The following is a 23,404-nucleotide window of genomic DNA, read 5'->3' as shown; positions in this document are numbered from 1 at the left end:
GTCTCTGTCAAATAAATAAAATCTTTTTTAAAAATGGGAGAGATTTCAAAACTAACTCGGTAGCCTGTTCCCAGAAAGCCTGATAGAGGCTTCTATTCCGGAAGGCACCGGTGGGAGGCTTCTCATGACCAGCATGCCGCCCTCGGGGCTGTTGTTTCGGGTCAGCCTGAGACCTTTGTGGGGCTCCTGGCGGGGGCCGCTTTCAGAAGGCCCACCTGATACTCTCTGTGAATCCCGGTGAGATTGTCCAAGAAGCCATTTCTCCCAACCAATTTAAAGACTACTCTGGGAGCTGCTTTAGGTTTTTAAAAATAATTAAAGAGAATTCTGGGATGACAATGGTGGCTTCCTTGGGAGGCTTTCTTTTGTAACTAACAGAAGCCACTTGGGCTGTTCACTAACGAAAGACCAGCTTACTTAAATAATGTGCTCTATCTGGATGGTGAATTTAGGAAGTCGGGACCAGAGTCCATGCTGGCTGTCGTATGTAGCCTATACTTGGCTCCTCTGTTTAATACAACCAACAAGAAGCCTTTCATGAAGTTCGCATTAGGTTGATTTACAAAGCCCAAACAAAAGGCACTCGGAGAGGTTAGTTCTTACAACCTTTATGTGACCCCCATGCCAAGAATATCCTTTCGTGCATCAACAAAAAGGCCTTTTATAAGAGAAGCCATTCTTGCAATCTTGCAAAATGAGATTGCAAGATGAGAAGCTATTTTATGCAATCTGTACCTTACCTTCCCCTGAAAGCTGTCTCATGTCACGAAACCAGTACATGGGGCGCTCTGAAAGGTCAGTTTACAAAGTCAGGACTCAAGAGCACCCCGCTCTTTCTGTACCTGACACCTGAACCCTCACTTCCTTCAAAAAAAGCCTTCTATGACCAGCAACAAGTCTCTAGGCTGATACCTGTGGAGTTCTAGGAGACTGACCTTAATGTGATGATATAGGGCCCCTCAGGCTTTTTCATGATTAGGGTGACCATAGGTCTCAGTTGGCTTGGAATAACCCTAATTTCTCACTTGTCCAGTCCTAAATATTAGATACATTAAACACTGAAATTTATATATATACAAAAGAAAGTTACTAAGAGCACTCCCAGTACTCAGCTTGTGTAAAATGAAATTCCTACTTGCAGAAATGAAAGTTCCAGGCAATGAAAAACAACATTGGAGAAAATGATGAGAATAAAAAATTTTACAAGAGAAAAATTTTATACCAAGCCAAAAAAGGGGGGAGTGGGTCCTATATATAGATAGCATCCTGGTTTGTCAGAAATACCCTATAGTTCACTTTCCTACACTTGACCACCAGAAGGCTGTTTAGATCACCTCTGCTTATGCCCTTTCCTCGTATGTGGAACTCTGGGAGGCCAATTTGAAGACCAGTCTACACCACCACTCTGAAAGACTTTCACACAGTTTATTTTTGACTCCCTCTTCTGGAAAGCTGTTTAGCATAACCTTTTATAAAAGGCAATTCAGTGAGCAGCTCTAGGAAGCCAGTCAATAAAGCCAGGCCACAAGGCTACTCTGGCTGATGCCTTCGTCTGGGAAACTGTTTAATATAATTATCAAGAAGCCTTTTTCGTCAGACCAGTACATGGGCGATGCTAGAAGGCTGATTTGTAAAGCCAGGAGTTGAGACCACTTAGAGAGGGGTTTCATGGAGCCTATAGCTCACATTCAGTGGAGGGCCAGGTCGCAGGGCTGGGTGTGCAGGCCACTGCTTACAGCCCACGTGAGGCCACCTGCTCTGGAAGATCGTTTCATACAGTCAGCAAGAAGGTGTTTGACCCAGCCAGCGAAGGCCCTTTCTCCCCTGAGGCCACGTTCCGTGGTAACAGGAGCTAACGGGAGGGTTGGTTGGTAGAACCTATCCTGGTTCCTGGTGTTCTGAAGACACCATGGGAGATAGATTGGTTTGTAAAATAAGACAGAGCCTGGGTTTCATCTGGCCCCCAGACAAGGGCCCAGTGTGTAGGCAAGCCTGTTTTTGGAACCTTTCGTTAGTCCTTTAGAAGACTGTTTCACGTAGTAGGATGTGGCTCCTCCCCCAAAGGCTGGCTGATACGGCAACCGTTTAAAAGGCAAAGGTTCTGAGAAGCCCTAAGATTAAGATTACTCAGATAATGACCAGCCTGCCACCTCCCCATGCATAGTTGCTTCATGCTGCCAACATAAGGTCTTCTGGGAGGCCAGTGGTTTGGGGTTTGTTTTTGTTTTTTTAAGATTTTTAAGTAATCTCTACATGCAACGTGGGGCTCAGACTCACAACCCCGAGCTCAAGAGTGCCACACTCCACTGACTGAGCCAGCCAGGCGCCAGGGAGGCTACTGTTTTAAGATCAGTCGTGAAGCCCTTCGGGAGGCCATTCAAGAGGCTAATACGAGTCAATCTGAAAAATCATTTTGAAAACAAACTCAGCTATCCTGAAATGTCCTCCTCTGGAAGACTTTGTCATATAGTGTTAACATAAGTATCTCTGAAGACCTTTTTGTAAGGCCATTCACTGAGAAACTCTAGACTAGAAATTAGTTACTAAAGCTACTTTAGGTGGCTAAGAAGAGACTGTTTTGTGCAGGCCCTCTCCCAGAAGGCTATTTCACATGGCCATCTATAGGGGCCCTCTCCAAAGCCGGCTTGCAAAGCCACACATAGGCTGCCTGAGGAGGCTGGTTTATGGAGACCAAACACAAGACCGCCTTGGGAAGCCAGTTTGTGAAGCAGCCCGCGAGGCCACCTGTAGAGGTTTGCTTTGGAAGGGCCTTCGTGAGCTCTATGAAGGGCTGTTTGGTGAGGTCAGTTTGCAAAATCTGTAATCTGCATCCCAGGGAACCAGTTGATGGCCCCTTTAAAATCGTCTGGGAAGCCATTTTTTAAGGCCACTAAGAGACCAGTTTACGAAGCTGGTACATAAGGCTCCAGTGGAAGCCATTTTTATAGTAAGGCAAAGAGGTGGTCTGCGGGGAGGCTTTTTTATAGACCTTTGTGAGAAGCCAGGATATGAAGCCTCTGAGGTCTTTTGGATACCCGAGACTTCTCGAGGTTGCTTCCTAAGACACATGAGTCACTCTGAGGGGGACGGGCCATGGAGCCACCGAGGGAGGCCAGCTGATGGGCTCACATGCATTTTTGTGGGTGGGTAGTAGATATGGCCATGCTGGAAGGTTGGACTGTGAAGCCCTCCCAGGAAGGCTGTTCATTAGGCCAACACAAGACATTTACAAATTTTCTAGGAGGCTAGAGCTAGAAATCATCCTGGCAGGCGAGGGTCAGGCCCCTCGAGGCTCTCAGTCCCATCATTCACTGGAGGGCCAGCTGGGAGGGATACCCCTTGTGCACCAAGGACCAAGCTAGGAGACAAAGGTCCAAAAACGGATTCAGTCCTCACCCCCGAAGCTGAAGAGTGTTCTGCGTAGACACTACCACGTACTGTGTAGTTTTGGACAAGTTGCTTAATCTCCCAAATCTTTGTTCATATCTGTAAAACCACACATCATGGGATTAGGAGGAATATATTAGGTAATCTACATAAAACATGGAACATTGGCCCAGCACATAGGAAAGTCACTTCATTTTTCCCTGGACTTTGGTTTCTTCATCAGCCAAAGAGGATGGGGTTGTGGGGAGAATGATCATATACTTCCCTCTCCACTTAATGGCCCCGAGAGGTACAAATCAAAGGAGAGGGAGAGGAAAGGTGAGGGAACTGTGGAAAGACGGCAGGACTGAGAACAACTCTATGTTATTGCTGTAACTTGGGGACACACCCAGGAAGAGGTACTTCAAACATAATGACGCACAAGAAAGATGGGTCCTTTCCTTCCGTGAAGTGATGGGATTTTCTCATCTGTTAAGTGGAAATAATAACTCCTCCTTTACAGATTTTTCTTGAGTTAAGCAACCCAGACTCCCAGCTTCATCATGGGCTGGCTGGAGATGGCGTGGCTCCGTTCCTTCACTTGTAAGATCATGGAAGTGGGGGCCAGACAGCCTGAGTTTTAAATCTCTCGATCACCTCTTCCCAGCCGAGTGCTTTGGACAAGTCATTTAACTTCTCTGCTTTAGCTTCCTTACCTGTGAAATGAGGATGATGATACTTTCTTAGAGTTTCTGTAAGAATTAAAAAGCCCCTGGAGCATACCTGGCTTACAGTAAATACCCCAGTATGTTCTTGGCGTCACAGGGTCATTATGAGAGTTGGCGAGGTAATCATGCAATACTGTCAGTATTCTACTTGCTGTTACTCATGAGTTGGGGAGAAATGAGCTAACATGGAGCCCAGAGGTAGGGATGGGGCTGTCCAGCCTACCTTTAGGGACCATACCTCTAGCATTCATATGTCTTCACTTCCCTATCTACTGCTGACTTCTTCATACACATTGGTGCTAAAGGAAGCCATGTTTTTTCTTCCCGTTCTGTTGGGTGAGTTACAGTTGAGTCCCAGAGTGTCAGGGAAATCTGGATAGGGGTGTTTATTAGTTATCTACTGCTGTACAACAGATCACCATAAACTTAGTTGCTTAAAACAACATGTATTTATTAGTTTCTTTGGGTCAAGAGTCTGGGTGTGGCTTAGATGGGTCGGCAGCAACCTCTTTGACCTCAGCCGCAGCAACTTCTTCCTAGAAACATTGCCAAAGGCAAGGGAAGCAAGGGCAAAAATGAACTATTGAGACCTCATCAAGATAAAAAGCTTTTGCACAGCAAAAGAAACAGTCAACAAAACCAAAAGACAACCTACCGAACGGGAGAAGATATTTGCAAATGACATAACAGATAAAGGGCTAGCATCCAAAATCTATAAAGAACTTCTTAAACTCAACACCCAAAGAACAAATGATCCAATCAAGAAATGGGCAGAAGACATGAACAGACATTTTTCCAAAGAAGACATCCAAACGGCCAACAGACACATGAAAAAGTGCTCAACATCGCTCAGCATCAGGGAAACCCAAGTCAAAACCTCAATGAGATATCACCTCACACCAGTCAGAATGGCTAAAATTAACAAGCCAGGAAACGACAGATGTTGGCGGGGATGCAGAGAAAGGGGAACCCTCCTGCACTGTTGGTGGGAATGCAAGCTGGTGCAGCCACACTGGAAAACAGTATGGAGGTTCTTCAAAAAGTTGGAAATAGAGCTACCATACGATCCAGCAATTGCACTACTGGGTATTTACCCCAAAGATACAAATGTAGGGATCCAAAGTGGTATGTGCACCCCAATGTTTATAGCAGCAATGTCCACAATAGCCAAACTGTGGAAAGAGCCAAGATGTCCATCGACAGATGAATGAATAAAGAAGATGTGGTATATATATATATATATATATATATATATATATATATATATATATATACAATGGAATATTATGCAGCCATCAAAAGGAATGAAATCTTGCCATTTGCAATAACGTGCATGGAAATGGAGAGTGTTATGCTGAGCAAAATAAGTCAATCAGAGAAAGACATGTATCATATGACCTCACTGATATGAGGAATTCTTAATCTCAGGAAACAGAGTTGCTGGAGTAGGGGGGTTGGGAGGGATGGGGTGGCTGGGCGATAGACATTGGGGAGGGTATGTGCTATGGTGAGTGCTGTGAATTGTGTAAGACTGTTGAATCACAGATCTGTACCTCTGAAACAATACATTATATGTTAAAAAAAAAAAAGGAAGAAGAAGAAGAAGATAGCAGGAGGGGAAGAATGAAGGGGGGGAAATCGGAGGGGGGGATGAACCATGAGAGAAGATGGACTCTGAAAAACAAACTGAGGGTTCTAGAGGGGAGGGGGGTGGGAGGATGGGTTAGCCTGGTAATGGGGTATTAAAGAGGGCACATATTGAATGGAGTACTGGGTGTTACACACAAACAATGAATCATGGAACACTACATCAAAAACTAATGATGTAATGTATGGTGAGTAACATAACATTAAAAAAAAAAAAAAGACGGGTCCTGTGCATCAGGATCTCACAAGGCTCTGATTATGGTGTCAGGGAGGACGAAGTTCTTATCCAAAGTCTCAACTGGACGAGGATCTAACCCCTGTGGTTGTTGGAACAATTCAGTTCCTGGAGGTTGTTGGACCGAGGGCCTCAGTTCCTAGCTTGCTGTTGGCTCTAAGCCCCATCATCTGTTTGCCATGTGGACCTCTCCAACATGGCCACTTGCTTCATCAGTGCATGCAAGCCAGGAAGGCAGTTGGGAGAGTCTGCTAGCCGCAGAAGTTACAATCTCCTGTATCCTGATCAAGGGGCATCCCATCACCTTTGCCATCTTAGGCCAAAAGGAAGAAAAGGAAAAAACCACATGTATCAAACTTGCACACCTGTTGGTTGAAGCAAGTCATAATGGTTTTCTATTGCTGCTATGACAAATTACTGCAGACTTGGTGGCTTACAGTTCTCTAGGTTAGAAGTTCAACATGGGACTGACAGGGCTAAAATCAAGGTCTCGACAGGGCAGCATTCCTTTTTGGAAGCTCCGGGGGAAAATCCATTTCCTTGCCTGTCCAGCTTCTAGAGGCTTCCACATCCCTTGATTTGTGACCTCCCCCCCACCCATCTTCAAAGCCAGCAACACTGCATCTCTCTGGCCCTTCTGCAATCACCTCTCCCTCTGACGCTGACTTACCCAGGAAAGATTCCTTCAAGGACTCCTGTACTAAGTTGGGCCCACCCACATGATCCAGGATGGTCTTCCCATCTCAAGGTCCTTATTCCTTTTTTTTTTTTTTTTAAGATTTTATTTATTTATTTGACAGAGAGAGAGATAGCGAGAGCAGGGACACAAGCCCGGGGAGTGGGAGAGGGAGAAGCAGGCTTCCCGCTGAGCAGGGAGCCCGATGCGGGACTCAATCCCAGGACCCTGGGATCATGACCTGAGCCGAAGGCAGACGCTTAATGACTGAGCCACCCAGGCGCCCCAAGGTCCTTATTCCTAATGGCATTTGCAAAGGCCATTATTCTGTCTACTCACTCAGTGATAGGTCCTGCCCATGCTCGGGAGGAGGGAGTTGGATAAGGGTGTTAGTAACAGGAGGCAGGGACCATTGAGGAACTGGGGCTTTCTCCCCCTCATCGGGAGTGAGGCACCTGATGCAGCTTCATCACAGGCAAGTCTTCATTCTTGCCTTCACCATCCACTGGGGGATGTTGGGTGACCGTGACTTCTGTGTGCCAAGTAGGGTTCTCTGAATGTTAACCAAAGAAGCCAACCCTGGTTGACATAAGGAAGAAGACATTTCTTGGAGGGCTGGTGGGGCCACAGAACGAATGGAAAGCTAGAAAGCTGCACTTGGAAAAGAACAAGAAGAAAAGTGGCTCTGTGATCTAGGAATCAGGGACGATCACTGTGGGGCCCTAGCAAGAACAGTCTGGTCCGGAAACAGCCAGTGGGAGACAACAAAGAGCCGTCTCCAGTCCAGTTAATCACAGTACAAGTTATTTTTGGCTTATGAGGCATTCCAGCATGGGTATATATGCCTGGTTGGGTGGCTTCTGTGGCTCTGTCATCCCTTAGGGCCTCAGAGTCCCTTCACTTCCAGCCAGTGGGTAGGGAAAGCGTGAAAAATCCTCTAGGAGGTGAGCGCAGGCCAGACCTGGAAGTGGCTCTGTCACACATTCACGTTAGCTACCACTTGGTGGCATGGTCACATCTCATTGCAAGGAAAACCTGGAAATGTAGTCTGTGTGCCCAGGAAGAAGATGAACTGGATTTTGGGGAGTTTGAAGCAAGGGTGTGTTTTTGTCAATAAAGTTTTATTGGAACGTGGCCATGCCCATTTGTTTACATACCGGACACGCTGCATTGGCAGAACAGTCACAGCGGTGACTGTCCCACCTGCCAGGCCCGAAATGTGGACTGTCTGGCCCTCTACAGAAGGAGTCTGCTGAGCCCTAGAGCAGTCTGCAAAAAGCACGAAGGTCCCTATTTCTTGGCATCCAATGAGATAGGGGATATAACAGCTGTTAGTACACCTAGCGCAGAGCAGCATGGGTGAGTAATCGATTGCGGGCAATTACGAACCCGCTAGAATCTACTCACATATTAGTACCTCTGCATTAGGACCGGCCTTCCATCCATATATAATGCCACCAAAAGCACCAACTATGATGTTTGTCCTTTCTCTGTAGGTTTTATGTATTTCCAGGTTTCTTCCTGCAAAGCTAAGATCTCATTCCTTCAGGAGCCTTCATTGAGTGCCTGATGTGAGCCAGACTCCAGGGAAATGTAGAGAAATGAGACCTGTTCTTGCCCTGGAGAAGCTCCCCAGCTAGCATCAGAGAGACAGACATGTAGGCCGGTACTCGGAGTACGTTTGGGACAAGAGCAGTTAAAGAAAGTCAAGAGCTATTCCAACACAAAATGCTGTCTGAGGGTCCTGGCAGGCTTCCCATAGGGGATCATTGAGGATGGGCCTTAAAGGTTGGATAGGAGTTTGCCAGAGAGGCAGGGTGTCAGAGGCATTCCAGACAAGGACAGTACGTGTTCCTGTCTGAGCAAACATTTATCCGGTGCCCATGGCGAGCCTGGTCCTGTGCCAGGCCCCCAATGTAGCAGTGACCCCAGACAGATGAGGGCCTCACCCGCAGAGTTTATGCCCAGCCGAAGAAGACCACTGTAGAATCATTACCCATGAGATGCCGTGAGAAAGGACACATGTGAGAAACTGTGGGAACCTGGAAGGGAGGAAGTCTGTGTGGTCTCTCTGTCTTTGGAAAATAACTTTATATAGTTTTTACTTTTATATTTTATCACTTTTTAATTATTTTATTTTTTTCATCATGATAGGTGCACTCCTTAATCCCCATCACATATTTCACCCATCCCTCCCTCCACTCCCCTCTGGTAACCATCAGTTTGTTCTTTTTAGTTAAGAGTCTGCTCCTTGGTTTCTCTCTCTCTCTCTTCCTTTGTTTGTTTGCTTTGTTTCTTAAATATCACATGAGTGAGATCATATGATAATTGTCTTTCTCTGACTTATTTCACTTAGTATTATACTCTCTAGCTCCATCCACATCATTGCAAATGGCAAGATTTCATTTTTTATGGTTGAGTAATATTCTGTCTCCCCCGCCACACACACACACACACACATCACTTCACATCTTTATCCATTCATCAATCGATGGACATGTGGGCTGCTTCCATAGTTCACCTGTTGTAAATAATGCTGCAATAAACATAGGGATGCATGTATTCCTTTGAATTAGTGTTTTTGTATTTTGGGGGGTAGATACCCAGGAGTATGATTACTAGGTTGTAGGGTAGTTCTGTTTGTAATTTTTTGAGGAACCTCCATACTCTTTTCCAGGGTGGCTGTTACCCTGTACCAGTTTGCATTCCCACCACCTTGGGAATGGACGAGGGTTCCCCTTTCTCCTCATCCTCGCCCACACTTGTTGTTTCTTGTGTTGTTGATCTTAACCATTCTGACAGGTTGAGGTAAAATCTCCTTGTGGTTTTGATTTGCATTTCCCTGATGATGAGGGATATTGAGCATCTTTTCATATGTCTGCTGGCCATTTGGATGTCTTCTTTTAGAGAAATGACTGTTCATGTCTTCTGCCCATTTTTGAATTGGGTTATTTGTTTTTTGAGTGTTGAGTTGTGTCAGTTCTTTATAGATTTTGGATCCTAACCCTTTTTGGACATGTCATTTGCAAATATCTTCTCCCGTTCCATAGGTTGAGTTTTAATATATATTTTTTAAACTCTCAGTGGTTGACATTTTGGCCACTGGATGTCATCACAGATCTAGCTCCCCCTGGCCCCAGTTTGATTTTATGAAAATCTACAAATGTGCGTATTTAGGTGTGCAACATGGTGTTTTGCTCTAACTGTTCTTTCTTCCCCCACCACCTTTATCAGGCTAGGCTGGCAGAGGGCCCGATGGCTGAAGACCACCGAGAGCCCCTGGCAGGAGCTGGCGCCCTCCGGGAGACCCTCTGGGCACTCCTGCCCCACACGAAGGAGGAGCTGGTGCCAGAACTCGGGGAGAAGGTAGAGCGCAGCGTGGTGCGGCTCCTGTGGGAGGCCGCCGAGCTGTTCTGCGGGGGCTGCTGGAGGGAGTGTCTGCAGGCCAGCGAGGCCATCCTGGACTACTCCTGGGAGAAACTCAACACGGGCCCGTGGCAGGACGTCCACAAGGACTGGCGCCGTGCCTACGCCTTCGGCTGCCTCCTGAAGGCCGTGTGTCTGTTCGAGGAGCCTGGGGATGCCCCCGCAGTGGCCGCAGCCCTGAAGGCCTGTGACATGGGCCTGCTGATGGGGGCGGCCATCCATGGGGACATCCTCATTAAAGTCGCCGCCGTCCTCCAGGCGCACCTCCCCTCGGGAAAGAGGCCCGGCCCAGGCCCGGCCCAGGAGCAACCCAGCATGAAGGTATCTAGGTGGGATTGTCGCCTGCTACACCTCACATGCCACCCACAGCTCAGTTTTTTCTAGAAGGGAGGAGTCAGCTGTCCCCAGGGGTGAGGCCTCACGGCGTGCTGACCTCTGGCAGAAAATAGCATCTCGGCGGATTTAGAAATGGAACGGCCCGGTCTGTTTTCTCAGTTCCCCCCCCACACACACACTTTCAGCAAAAGCAGTGCCCTTTCAGGAGAGAGGGAGGGTGGAGGCTCTGTGGCGCCAAGAGCGGCAGCTCGAAGGGCTCGTGTGGGCCAGAGCCGTGGGCAGCTGTGGCCCGCTCCTTCTGGCCTGTTCTTGGTCAGCTGGCTGAGGCGTCACCCACTTTCCGGGCTGCCTCGCCCCCGGTGCTGTGGAGTTGGGGCGAGCTGCTACCTCCAGCAGCCTCCTGGTCCCGTGGCTGGTCGGTCCCGCCCTTGAGGTCCTGGCCTGGGGGTTCCTGGTACTTGGGGGCGCGAAGCACACTGCGCAGAGCTGAGGGCGGTGGCAGACAGGGAGTCAGGCCCCAGCGCTGGTGTGCAGCCCTCAGCCGCGACACCTCTGGGCATGTCTGGTCGCTGGGAGGAAATAGGTCTGTGACACGAGCACGTGGGAAAATGTTGCATCTCACCTGTGGTTTAAAAAGAAAAAGGCAAGAACGGGGAAGCAGCCATTGTTGGCCGTGAAATCCTCAGAGGAGGTTTCCTGTGATACCCGGTGCCGCCGAGGACATCAGGGGGCCGTGGGCATGGCGTGTGGGTTGAGCCTTCACGGGGCAGGGCAGACATGCCTGTGCCCTTCGACCCAGGGGTTGCACTTCTCTTTCCCACGCCAGGTCTGCGCCAAGGGAACGTGGAGGTGGCCCCGCACCCCAGGTGGTGCTCCCGGCGTGGGTGGCGTCGGGCAGTGTGTGTAGCTGAGGGGGCAGAGCTCACACTCTGGAGTCGGCCTGCCGGAGTCGGCCAAGGGCCTGGGCCCCTCCATGTCCCCATTCCCATACCTATAAGGGGGGTTTGCTCAGCGGCTCTCTGGAGCCCAGGCGGTGGTCCAGATGTGCCAGGCGCTGAGGGTACGATACAGAAGGGCCCGTTCTCCTGGAGCCTGGGTTCTAGGAGGCTGTAGAGTCTTCTCTCGCGCGGTGAGGCTCCCCTGTCTCCCGTGGGTCGTGGACAGAGTGGTTCCCGCCAAGGCCGTGAAGAGGGGGGAAGGCAGCTTCGCTCACACAGGGTGGTCAGGGAGGCCTCTGATGAGGGCAGGTGTGACAACCAAAGCAGAGGGTATACAGGCCAAGAACAGGCAAGTGGGAGGCCTTGCACCCGGCCCGCGGGGACAGAGGGAGCGGACCCCCACCCACCGGTGATCCTGGGCGCTCTACGTGGGAGGTCTCTCCCAGTAACGTGACAGGTGAGCAAACTGAGGCCCGAGGGAGTGACTGGCTCAGGTCACTTGGCTGACAGGTGGTTGAGGAAGTCCTGGCGCAGAGGCTCCCACGACCTCGCCGGGGCTGTGACCTGCTTTAGCTGGGCTGCCCATCCCTCACGTCCCTGCTGGGCGTCAGAAGCTGGGCCAGGAACACGTGGTCACGGGACAGGGTCCTTTGACACCAGATGGCGTTTGGGGTGGTGACTTTTCCTCTCTTGCGGAGTTTCTGTCTGTACGTTCCTTTTATAATCGAACAGACCCTTGAACTGGTAAAGAAAAAGGTCTGGGTGTCACCAGAATGAAGAGGAGGAGGGGGATGCAGGGACAGTGCTAACACGTATGGCGCTGTCATCAGTAACGGAGTAAGCTAGCCTGCAGGGACACAGACGCCCAGCCCAGCGCCTCAGATGGTCACTTCTCGGCGCTTTGATTTTTAAACAGAAAGCGAGGGAAGACCCTGTTTCAGTTCCGGATGTGGCGTTGGAGAGACCGGTCCCCCGGCTTCGCTGTCCGTCCCTCCAGCATTTCAGGAAGCAGTTTCTGGTTCCCGGGAGGCCTGTGATCCTGGAAGGTGTGGCGGACCAGTGGCCGTGCATGACGAAGTGGAGGTGGGTGGCTCTGCCTGATCCAGCCCCCCGCCCCCACCCGGGGACTCCCCGATTCCGTCTCCCTTCGTCCCAAGGAAATGCAGCCTCGCATGCACATCCCGACTGTCCCTGCGTGGATCACTCGGGGTTAACCGGGGATTACAGGCGCAGTGCGCCAAGTTCGTGGCAGAGATGGAAAGGTCCGTACTTCCACAGCTCACTGCTCTAAGCCGGTTCTAGTGAGTGCTCACCTCGTGCGGCGTGAAGTCTGTTAAAGCCATTTTGCACGATCTGAGGTGTCCCCTGGACCTTCCCAGGGGCCCTGAGGCCTAAGAGCAGAAGAACGAACCCGAGACACGGCCCCTCCCCTGCAGGCAGGGCTCCTGGGCTTGTTCCCTCCTCCCATCTGCTCCGATTCGTGGTGGTGACAGCAGGTCAGGCCACTGGGCGGTGGCCGGCATGCCGAAGCTGTGGAAAGGAGCAGGGGTCTCTGAGGACGATGGATCGGCTCCCCTGTCTCCCGTGGGTCGTGGACAGAGTGGTTCCCGCCAAGGCCGTGAAGAGTACCGGCCGCTGGGGCCATCGTCCCGCAAACATTCATTACGGGTCTTACTATGGGCCAGCCGCCACGATCGGCTCGTGCTGTATTTTCTCTCTCTGTCCTCCCCATTCCCATCCCGTGGGACAGGTATCGTCATCACCCTAGCTTACCAGTGGGCAGAGGTCCCCGGCCGGTCACGGGCAGGGCCAGGCCGCCCGAGCTCAGAAGCCAGCGCCCCCGCCGTGCCGTCTGCTGTTTGCTCGGAGGTCTCTGAGCTCAGAGACAAGGTGAGCGGAGAAAGAACTGGGAGGCTTTCGGCCAGCAGGGCGATAGAACCACCCAGCAAGAAGCTTGGCAAACCAGCCTCCCCGGATCTCTCTGCAGTGGTGTCAGTGGGCTCGTCACCCCACATGTCGGTGCCCGAGTGCCCCCCACCGGTGAAGAGTGGGTAACAGCAGTCTCTCTCCCCGTGGGGCTGTGTGGAGACCAGAGGCCAGTGTGGCCGAGTGCCCGGCAGGCCTTAGCCAAAGCGACAGTGGTGACCATACGTATCTGTCTTCTAGTTTGGAGTATATCCAAGACATTGCCGGCTGCCGAACTGTCCCGGTGGAAGTCGGTTCCAGGTACACGGACGAGGACTGGTCGCAGACGCTCATGACGGTCAATGAGTTCATCAGCAGATACATCAGGAGTGAGGTATGTCGTTGTGCCTCCTCCCCTGCAGCGTTTATGGTGGGAGCTCGCGGGACATCTGGGAGCTGCAGGATGAGGATTCGGAGGGGCTGGTAGGGGGGCCAGAGTGAGGAAGGCCAGCTGCAGGGCATGCGGAACGCTGACTCATTTCAGGTCTTTTTTTTGGTACAATTCAGTGGTGTTTTGTTTTTTTTTTTTAGTGTCTTTGTAAGATTTTGCACCCATCCCCACTATCTAATTCCAGAACATTCTCATCACTCCCCAAGAAATGCCATAGCCATGAGCAGTCACTTCCTCTTCTGCTATAGACAACCCCTAATCTGCTCTATGTTTCCATGGATTTCCCAATTCTGGACTTGGCGTAGAAACGGAATTGGACAGTCTGTGGCCTTCTGTGTCTAGCTGCTGTCGGCATCGCACTCTCGGGGTTCCCTGCTGTGGCTGGGTAATATCCCGGGGTGTGGACACCCCGCATTTTGTTTATCGTCAGCTGATGGCCGGTCAGGTGGTCTACACTGGCTGGTGTGAAAAGCGCCACTGGGAACGTTCCCGTCCAAGTTTCTCTGTGTGGACGTATGTTTTCGTTCTTCTCGGGTATATATGAGATGCCGAATCGCCGGGTCACAAAATGTTTGACCGTTTTGAGGAACCGCCAGACGGTTTCCAAAAGCAGCAGTGCTGTATTCTCGTGTCAGATTATTCACAGTAAGGGCCGGGGGTGGCTTCCCCTTCCTGAGGCCCGAACAGTTCCTCTGGGCTCAGAAGGGAAGCCCGCACGTGGCGCATGGACCCTTACGGGGAGGGGACGTCCACCCAGCCTCGGCAGTCCCGGCCGTCTTCCTGGCCCGGAGAGCAGAGCCCTTCCCGAGGGAGGTCGGGGAATTTCAAATCCGTGGTCTGCGATTGTTCCACACACTTTCTAGCAACTCACACCCAAGGCAGCCCCAGGCCCAGCCCCTGGAAAGTTCTGATTCGGTTTCATCTGGGTCTGCTGCAGTCCAAGGGCCTGGGGGGTGACCATGCTGGCTGATAGTTTGAAACACAGAAGAGTAAACCACAGAAAGCTCTGAGCACAGCATGGTCAGCACCCGGCTAACCTGAGTTAGCATCTTTGGGCCAGAATCCCCGTGACAGCAGAGATCACACAGATCCGGCCCTGCCCGCCACAGAACCCCAGGTCTGGCTTGTTGTGACTTTTCGAGTCATCAGGAAGAGAAGGGAGTGAGGGAGAGGGCTGGAAGCAGAGAAAGTCTTGAGGGATTCTAGAGAGAAGCCTCCATCTCCTTCAACATAATAGTCTGGAGTATATCCAAGACATTGCCAGCTGCCGAACTGTCCCGGTGGAAGTTGGTTCCAGGTACATGGACGAGGACTGGTCGCAGACGCTCGTGACAGTCAATGAGTTCATCAGCAGAGCCTGGGAGACCCAGGCCGGCGGGGCTCTGGCTATGGTGGGGGGCCTGGCGGCCAGCCTCCCGTGTACTCCACCCCCAGCGGCCCTTCCAGAGCCTGCGCCACCCCCCAAGAAGGCCTGGAGCCTCGTGGAGCCCAGTTTGTAAGGCACCGATCTTTCCATCCGTCTGATGGCAGAGATGTTCACAAGATGATCATCTCTGGGGAGTGCAGCCGGGGTGCAGGAAATGGGTGCTCACAGTTGTGCTGGGAAGTCAGTACATGGTTAATTTTGGGGAAATAAGCTGGCAGAAGCTACTAGAATTTAAGATGCACACACTCCTTGACTCAGTTGTTCTGTTTTTGGGAGGACATAAATATAAGGACCAGAATATTAGGCTGTTTATGGAAACACTGGCTAAATAACCTGACTGTCCACCAGCAGGGGGTGATTGAATTCACGGGGTGTCCTGCCTATAAAACATGTATCCGTCAAAAAAAAAAAAAAATGAGGCAGATCTGTACGTACTCACCTGAGGAGATACTCATGAGGTTGTCATTAAATGAAACAAAGATTTCCAAGTAATACATATGATACCATTCCATTTTTATTTATAAAAGAAATCGTCATGGGTGTACAGCCTCTTCATTTTCATGGGGGAAACTGAGCCTGGGGCATCCCTACAGAGGCGGCCCCAGATCCTGAGTCTCCCTGGGGCCCAGCGCTGCCCGCAAGAGGGAGAGCATCACCGATGTTCGCCCCTGGGGCACAGAGGGGCCCAAGGGGGACGGGACGCACCTGCCAGCTGGCTGCCCGTGGCTGGGGCGCACCCGGTGCCAAGAGCGAGCGGAACAGCGCCTGGAGGGTGCTCCTTATGGCCAACCAGGCTTTTTCTGTGTCGCTTCCGGTTTTCCTTCCATGGATCAGTCGAGGGACGTCGGGTACCTCGCGCAGCACCAGCTCTTTGACCAGGTAAGTCTGAGACCACGCTCCTCTGTCCTTGACCCTGCCACCTTCTCCCACCTCCCTTCCTGGGCTCCGAGCCACAGAGGGCTGGAAAGGCTCTAGCAGCCTCTTGGGCCACCCACGGGGGTGGCGCCCGTGTCCCCCTCACCAGCGGGCAGCAGGTGGCAAGCGGGAGACTGGGCGTGCCGACCTCAGGGCCCCAAGCCTGGGGTCGGGGGGGTGAGGAGGCCACGGCATCGGAAGGAGGTGGCCCCAGCGAAGTGGAAGCAGTTGTGGTCGGATGTAGAGGAATGGGTCCTAGGGAGCCGAGTGAGGGCGGCAGGCTCTGACCCGACCCGGAAAGAGCAGGTCCCTGCTGTCCTTGACCGTGGGTTTTCCAGGGGGGTTCCTGGCACCGTCCTTAGCCCATCTCAGCTGTCAGCTCACGAGGCCGTCTCCCCCCAGCTGGGCCTGTGTGCTCCTGGCAGGGGCCGGATTCAGTTCCTCTGGGTCCCCAGCCCTGGTTGGCCAGACTGAAGACCCTCAGGACAGACTGCTTGAAGGCTGAAGGCGGAGGGGGTCTCAGGCTGAGGCTGAGAGGAGGAGCGGGGTCCAGCCAGGCCGGAGGCAGGAGGACATTGCAGGGAGAGGCACCTCATGCACTGAGGCTCAGGGGTGCACTCTGGAGTGGGCCCCCTGTGCTGGGTGCATCCACCTGCCTGGGAGATGTGTTCAGAAGAGCAGAGCGAGAAGGCAAAGAGGGAGGCTGGGCCCCAACTGGGCGAGCCTTGAAGGTCAGACCAAGAACTCGGATTTATCTGCAAGGCAGCAGGGAGCCCTGGGAGGTTTCTGAGCAGGAGGATCCCAGTAAGAGGAGGTATTCCGGGGAGATCCATCAGGAGAGACTGGGGTGGGGGCAGGGCAGAAGTCCTGCTCCGGCTTTCTCCGTCACTGTCACCGGTCAGCCCTAAGAAGGGAGCATGACAGGGTGGCCCCACCAGCGCCCCGGGAGCTGACAGAAATGCAGGATGGCTCCCAGCCCCCACCCCGGCAGCGCGTGTCCCGTGCACCTGTTACCCGGCGCCCCGAGCACATGGTGAGGAGGGGGTCACGACACGCTGGTGGGACCCCGGGGGCTGCCTGGCTGTGGGGAAGTGAGAAAGCGAGGATGCGCCGTGGGCAGAGGGAGCTCCGCTCTGGTGAGGACAGGAGGTGCCCCAGAAGATGAACAGTGCTTGTGCGTGGTCACATGGTGTGCGGTTTTTCCTGTTCTTCTCTGCAATTTGCAAAGCATCTAGAACGAGCCCGTATGCTCATCATCATGAGAAAAAATAGACTTTATTTTTAAATGTAGACACAACAAGGGAACAAAGTGAAGTGGAACCCGATTGCCTTCCGAGTTTTCAGAGCCATCTGGTTAGGCTGAAACAACCTGACAGCTTATCCCAGGGAGGTCACTGAACAGTTTCCTTCTGTCCACCCCCTGCCCTGTCCCCCCACTCACTTCACTCTGTTCTGGGAGCGGGGGGCCGGAATGCTGCCCCGGGCCTGGGCTTCCTCGTGAGCCCCTCTGCACCCTGCTCTGGGTCCGGCCCTGGGGGGGGCAGGGTAAGGAAGAGCCGCCCCTCCCGTTCCAGTGGACCTGAAATCCAAGTACATCAGCTGGTGACGAGCGCCCCCAGGAGAAGAACAGAGGCAGCCTTGTGGCGGTGGCTCTGGGGAGCCCAGGGGCAGGGAAGGCGTCTCCAGGAGGTGAGACTTCAGTGGCGACCTCGAAGATGAGCAGCCTCCAGCCATGGGGCGGATGTTTTGCCCATTTTTTTTATTGGGTCGTTTGTCTTTTGAGTGTTAGAGGAGTCCTCTGTATACGTTCTGGGTCTAAGCTAGTTGTCTAGTGTAAGAGCCGTATTTGATGTCAATCCTTAACTTTCTTCTTTTGTCTAAAAGGAGACGAGGGGGGCATGCCAGCAAGGGGGGGAGCAGGAGCGGACATGCCCCTTGAGCGGGGCTGGAGCCGAGTGCCTGGGGTTGGGGGGGGCGGGGAAGAAGCAGGTGGGGCTGGAAGAGGAAGGATGGTCTTTCCCATGCCTGGGGCCGCGTGGGAGGGTTGGGGGCCTTCTCAGATGGCCGAGGCCCAGTCCTGGAGGGGAATGGAAGGTGGGCGGGTGGGGCAGCGGGGAGACCCCCAGGAGGCTGCTGCCGTGGTCCAGGGGGAGCTGATGCCCGGGGAAGCGGACAGCTTCCAGCCTGGTGCCAGCTGCCAGCACCTGCACACAGGTGGCTGGGCGAGGCCGCGGGAAAGGGAGCAGTCAAGGAAAACTTTAGACTTGAGACCCGAGTGCCCGGTCAGTGGAGCTGAGGGATCCAGGAGGGACTTCGCTGGTGTCTCGGCCAGACTACAGACACTGTGGTGGGGCCCAGCAGGAATGCCTGGGCAGGGCAGCACCTGGCCTGGGCGGGGATGGGGAGTTATGCCCCGAAGGGGGAGATCTGGCTCAGTCAGGGCCCGAACCACAGCCAAGGTCTGCCGGGTCTGCCCCTGGGCTAGGGCTACTCTCACTGCCCGTCCTGACAGGGGACCCAGGTCCAGTTGGGGCTGTCCCAGCCCCCAAGAGCCTGCGCACCCAAAATTAAAGGGGCCAGAGTGGGTGGGAGCTGGGTGGGCTGCGCTCTCTTTCCCAGGCCTCCCGAATTAGGACTTTAGATCCTGCCTCCTGCCCTCTCCGAAGGAAAGGGGGAGTCTAGCGAGCAGGCCCCTACTGTGCCATCCCAAGTGACCAGCCTGTCCCCTGAACTTGGTCACACCTCCCATGGGCCCAGGTAAACTCGCCTCCCTGTCCTAGGGCAGCCATTTTCGATTTTACTAGAACAAGAGGAAGCAGTGTGAGAAGCAGAAGGCAAAGTGCCCAATTGTTTTTAAGACGAACCAAGACCTTAAAGACATTTTGCCTTTTGGAGGGCCACCTGGATCTTTCTCTCGGGTCCCCAGAGGTGTGTTTTCACCTCTGCTGCCCAGAGTGCCACCTGGCAGGCCCCCGCACTGCTTTGTGGGGCCTTCTCTGCCTCCACGAAGCCCAGTGGCTCCCACCTGAAACCTCTTGCCCAAAAACCTCTTACTGACTTTTCTCCCAGGGGCCCCATGTTGTGGGAGATTGTGGCCACCACACTAGGCCTCCCTTTAATTATCGGTCACATGATGGGAGCATTCCTTCTCTTGGGGGCGGGGGGGTGGTCTCTGAATCCGTGGCCAGTGGCCAGTGGCCAGTGGTTCTCACCATTTGACCAACCAGTCACAGTCCAGAAACCCTGATGATGTCATCAGGGACCAATCAGCTTCCGAGCGTCCCAGCAGGAAGCAGCTGTGTGTGACCGAGCCTCGTGGTGATGGAGAAGCAGGAGGTTCCCAGAGGCCTTTGGCATCTCCTGCCGCCCCCCACCCTACCGGCCACCCCACGGGCCGACAGGACAGGGGACCCCAGACTGGGAACTTGTACGTTAGCCCAGAGCAGTGGACACAGCCGCATTTCTCTACTTCTGCACAGGCTGTTTGAGACAGAACAGCCTGAGGTCCCTGCAGGGAGAACATTCCAGCCATTCCCAAGGATCCATCAGTGGCTTCTTGGCCAGCACCCTGAACTTGGAGCAGTTATGACTGAAAGATGGCGAAAGCCTGCCTGCAGCTGCCCCTTCAGAGCAGGGAGACGTCCCTCTCCAGATACCTGAGGAAAGTAGCCGAGGGGTGCCCCCCACCGCCACCCATTAGGGACCAGGCGTCGGTTTCTGTGGAATTTCCCCGAGCCGCCGAGCCACCTGCCCCGGCAGCAGGCAGTCTTTGAGGCTTGGGGCTGCGGGGGCCATGGAGGCCTGGCCTCCGTGGGAGAGAACCGGCGTCTGATGGGCCTTCAGAAGGCCCGGCCGGGGATACATCCAGGGGAGCGGGCCCGCGGCCCCCTCCCCGGGGTGTCCGGACCCCTCACCAGCCCTGAGCGGGGGTGCTGGGGCCCTTCTGCGGGGTGCAGCCCCAGCGGGGCCCTCTGAAGGCCCAGCCAGGGAGCGGGGAGGACGCAGGGCTAGAAGCAAACTCCAGAGGGGACACCATGCTTGCTGTCTGAAAGCACCTCTTGTCGGCGGGTCAGGGACGGCAGCCGGGGCGGGGAGCCAACAGCACCTCCCTTGTATCGAACTCATTTCTACATAGTGTCTGGTTTTTGCCCTTTGATTATTCATGTAGCTTATGTACCGGGATCCTTATTATGTTGAACCCTTGGGTACCACAGTGCAAAAGTTTCTCCCTTTATTGGCCTTTGGATTCATGAACGTATTTAAAATGTATGCACGGTGACTGCTTTCTCCTTAGTCCATTTTGGGGAATCTCCCTTTCCAGAGATTTGATAAATACCCAACCCCATTTTCTTTCTGTTTTTTTCTTTGATTTGATTTTCAAAAACGTGGCACTCTGCAGAACATTGCGAGCTGGTGTATTTTTAAGTGCAAAGCAGTGCTATCAGGTTTTCAAAAAGGAAACGAAGATAAAATGCACATGACAGGGAAACAAATCTGGAAATAAAATTATATGTAACTCTTTCCTAATGATTATATATTTATTTTTTCTTTCTTTTTTTAAAAAATTTTATGTATTTATTTACTTGAGAGAGAGAGCTTGCATAGTGGGAGGGGCAGAGGGAGAGTGACAAGCAGACTCCGTGCTGAGCACAGAGCCCAACATGGGGCCCGATCGCATGAGATCACAGCCTGAGGCGAAATCAAGAGTCGGACGCTCAACAGACTGAGCCACCCAGGTGTCCCTATATATTAATTTCTTCAGTTGGTTTTTCAATTCCCCCACAGTAAAACGCAGACGTAGTTTACTGAACCGGGATAAACAGGATCTCTCCGGGAGAGATCACACTGTAAAAAGGCAGTGTGTGTTTGGCCGTCCTGTGAGATGGTCCGTTGACTTTGGGGCTGGTGCGTCCCCGGCCGGGGCTCGGCCTTCCCACCTGTGCTCTGACCCCACAGATCCCAGAGCTGAAGCAGGACATCGGCATCCCGGACTACTGCTGCCTGGGCGACGGGGAGGAGGAAGAGATCACCATTAATGCCTGGTTTGGTCCCCAAGGAACCGTGTCCCCCCTTCATCAGGACCCTCAGCAGAACTTTCTGGTCCAGGTGGGAGTTGCTCCAGAGCGTCGGCCTTGTGCCTCCCCAGCCCGGCCCCGCACAGCCTGGCCACGTTACCCGTGTTTAAACACCAGAGAGACGGGTGTGGACAAAAATGAAATCAGAGAGACGGTACCAGGCCCCTCTGGGGCCCTCCTTCCGGCGGAGGCTGGTTCCAGGTGTGGTTCCGGGACCAGCAGCCCCTGGGATGGTGGCTGCGTCACTCGGGCAGAGCAGGGCCGTCTCGGGACGGAGTGAGTGCCCTCACACTGCGTGTCCTCTGCCTCCCCCGCCGCCCCCCTTCCATCAGAACCAGGCCGGTTTCCCCCTGCCAGCACCTCTCCCCAGACGAGGCACGGCTTCCTGGCCACTGGATGGTGTGTCCTGAGAACCTGACCCAGACAGGGAGCAGGTGTGCTTATTGCAAGGGGAGGGGCACCTGTTGTGAAACCACCTTATTTTTTGCAGGCAGAGGTTTAACAGATGAGAACGTTCTTCCAGCAGAGGCACTAGAGGGGCTGAGAGCTGGGCCCCGGAGCCACTGCTTGGTGTGAATGCCAGCCCTGTCACGATTCAGCCTGGTGACCTTGGGCCACTTGGCTAGCCTCTCTAGTTACTGATCCATAATATATTTGGAGGCTAAACCTATGCCTGGCCTGGAACGGGCGTGGCAGGGATGGGGCAGTCTGGGCGCAGGGAACAGCACGTGGAAAGGCGCGGAGAGGTGTGGGAGGCTGGTGGGTTCAGGGACCTGCGGTCCGCGGGGGGCAGCCGTGGCGCTGGGGGCAGCAGCTGAGTGACGAGTCACCGTCTCTCCAGGTGCTCGGCAGGAAGTACATCCGGCTGTATTCCCCGCAGGAGTCAGAGGCTTTATATGCGCACGAGACGCACCTTCTTCATAACACGAGCCAGGTGGGTGCTTGGGGACCCCGCGTGACGCTGCAGATTCTCCCACCCATCCCTGGAGACCAGGCAGGTGACCGCTCGGGTTTTCTTCAGGTTGACGTGGAGAATCCCGACCTGGAGAAGTTCCCCAAGTTTGCTGAGGCCCCGTTCCTGTCCTGCGTCCTGTCTCCCGGAGAGATCCTGTTTATCCCGGTTCAGTACTGGCATTACGTGCGGGCTCTGGACTTGAGCTTCTCCGTCAGCTTCTGGTGGTCGTAGCCAGGGTGCAAGGGTCCGAGACGCGTCCCCTGCTCCACACCCGGCCTGTGCCGGAGCCTTTGCTGGAGACCAGGCTGGGCGCTGGCCGGACACGGGGCGAGGGTGCAGCAAGGCGCACGCTCCGGGCCAGGTGCGTGCAGCAGAGGCAGGTGGGCCAGACCCCAGGAGGACGTCCCCGGCCGACACCCCGCCTGGAGACCCCGGGCATCGTGAGGCCTGAGGTGCTGGGGACACGGACCGGCAGTGTGCACGGCGTTAGGGGTGGGCTCTGAGGTCGGCTGCCTGGATTCATACCTGGCCCCTTGGCTTACTTGCTGTGGGAGAGGTGGGATGGATACCTCACTGTGTGTGTGTCTCCATGGGGAAAACAGGGCAGCTCGAGCACCCACCACGGAGAGTTTGAGAGGCAGTGTGCAGACAGAGCCCCGGCAGGTCCACGAGCATTAGCTGCTGTCTGATCTTAATAATTACTGTGATTGCCACCGACTTGTTTGTCATGACTGGCCTGACAGGACAGCCCCAACCCGCAGACTCTGGAGGAGGCGCTGGCCACGGGCGACGGTCCCTCTCGGCTTGCTCAGCCCAGCCCTGCCGGCAGCGGGGAGTCTGGGGAGGTTTCTGTTGTCATTATGCACGCACGGCCTGACGGGCGGCCATGGCCATCTCCTAGGCTGCATTTTCAACTGTGCCCCCTCCCAGCAGCCAGTCCCCGCACCATGAAACCACCCTCAGCGGTGCCCAGAAGCCCCCTCCTGCCCCTCGGTCTCATTCATTCCCCCCTTGCAGAGAGAGCCTTCCGCCCAGGGGAGCAGGTGGCCCTGCACGTCAGCTCCATGTCCCCGCAGTGCCAGGGCCCACAGGCTCCGGGGCCCCAGGGAAGACTCTGGCGGGCCAGGAACCAACGAGGTGCAGCTCCAGCAGCCGGGGCCTGGCTAGCACGCGGACCCTTGGGTAAGCGAGAGCAGGAGTGGGGAAGCGTCGGTGGGCAGCTGGACCCTAGCCGCTCGCCTCCTCTGCAAGCGGGCCAGGGCCTTTGAGCTTGATCACGCAGGGCTTGGGGCCCCGAGTTTGGGGCAGGGAGCCATCAGTATATG

The 23,404-nt window shown here is 53.9% G+C and overlaps 1 protein-coding gene across 1 annotated transcript in view; it reads left to right on the top strand.

Annotated features, from left to right (window-relative positions):
• Positions 1-23,376, top strand: part of KDM8 (lysine demethylase 8) — a 24,484-nt gene extending 1,108 nt beyond the window's left edge. Inside the window, exons 2-8 of the mRNA XM_034989040.1 lie at positions 9,887-10,399; positions 12,269-12,435; positions 13,519-13,651; positions 15,969-16,013; positions 21,006-21,155; positions 21,966-22,058; positions 22,146-23,376. Of these exons, the coding sequence (XP_034844931.1) occupies positions 9,908-10,399; positions 12,269-12,435; positions 13,519-13,651; positions 15,969-16,013; positions 21,006-21,155; positions 21,966-22,058; positions 22,146-22,310 (1,245 nt within the window). The 5' untranslated portion in view covers positions 9,887-9,907 and the 3' untranslated portion in view covers positions 22,311-23,376. The remainder of the gene's footprint in view (positions 1-9,886; positions 10,400-12,268; positions 12,436-13,518; positions 13,652-15,968; positions 16,014-21,005; positions 21,156-21,965; positions 22,059-22,145) is intronic.
• Positions 23,377-23,404: the final 28 nt, after the last annotated feature.

This window comes from Mirounga leonina, unplaced genomic scaffold (assembly GCF_011800145.1).
Source record: "Mirounga leonina isolate KUSES-001 unplaced genomic scaffold, KU_Mleo_1.0 Mir_454, whole genome shotgun sequence".
NCBI lineage: Eukaryota > Metazoa > Chordata > Mammalia > Carnivora > Phocidae > Mirounga > Mirounga leonina.
This window is presented reverse-complemented; position numbering and strand designations above follow the sequence as displayed.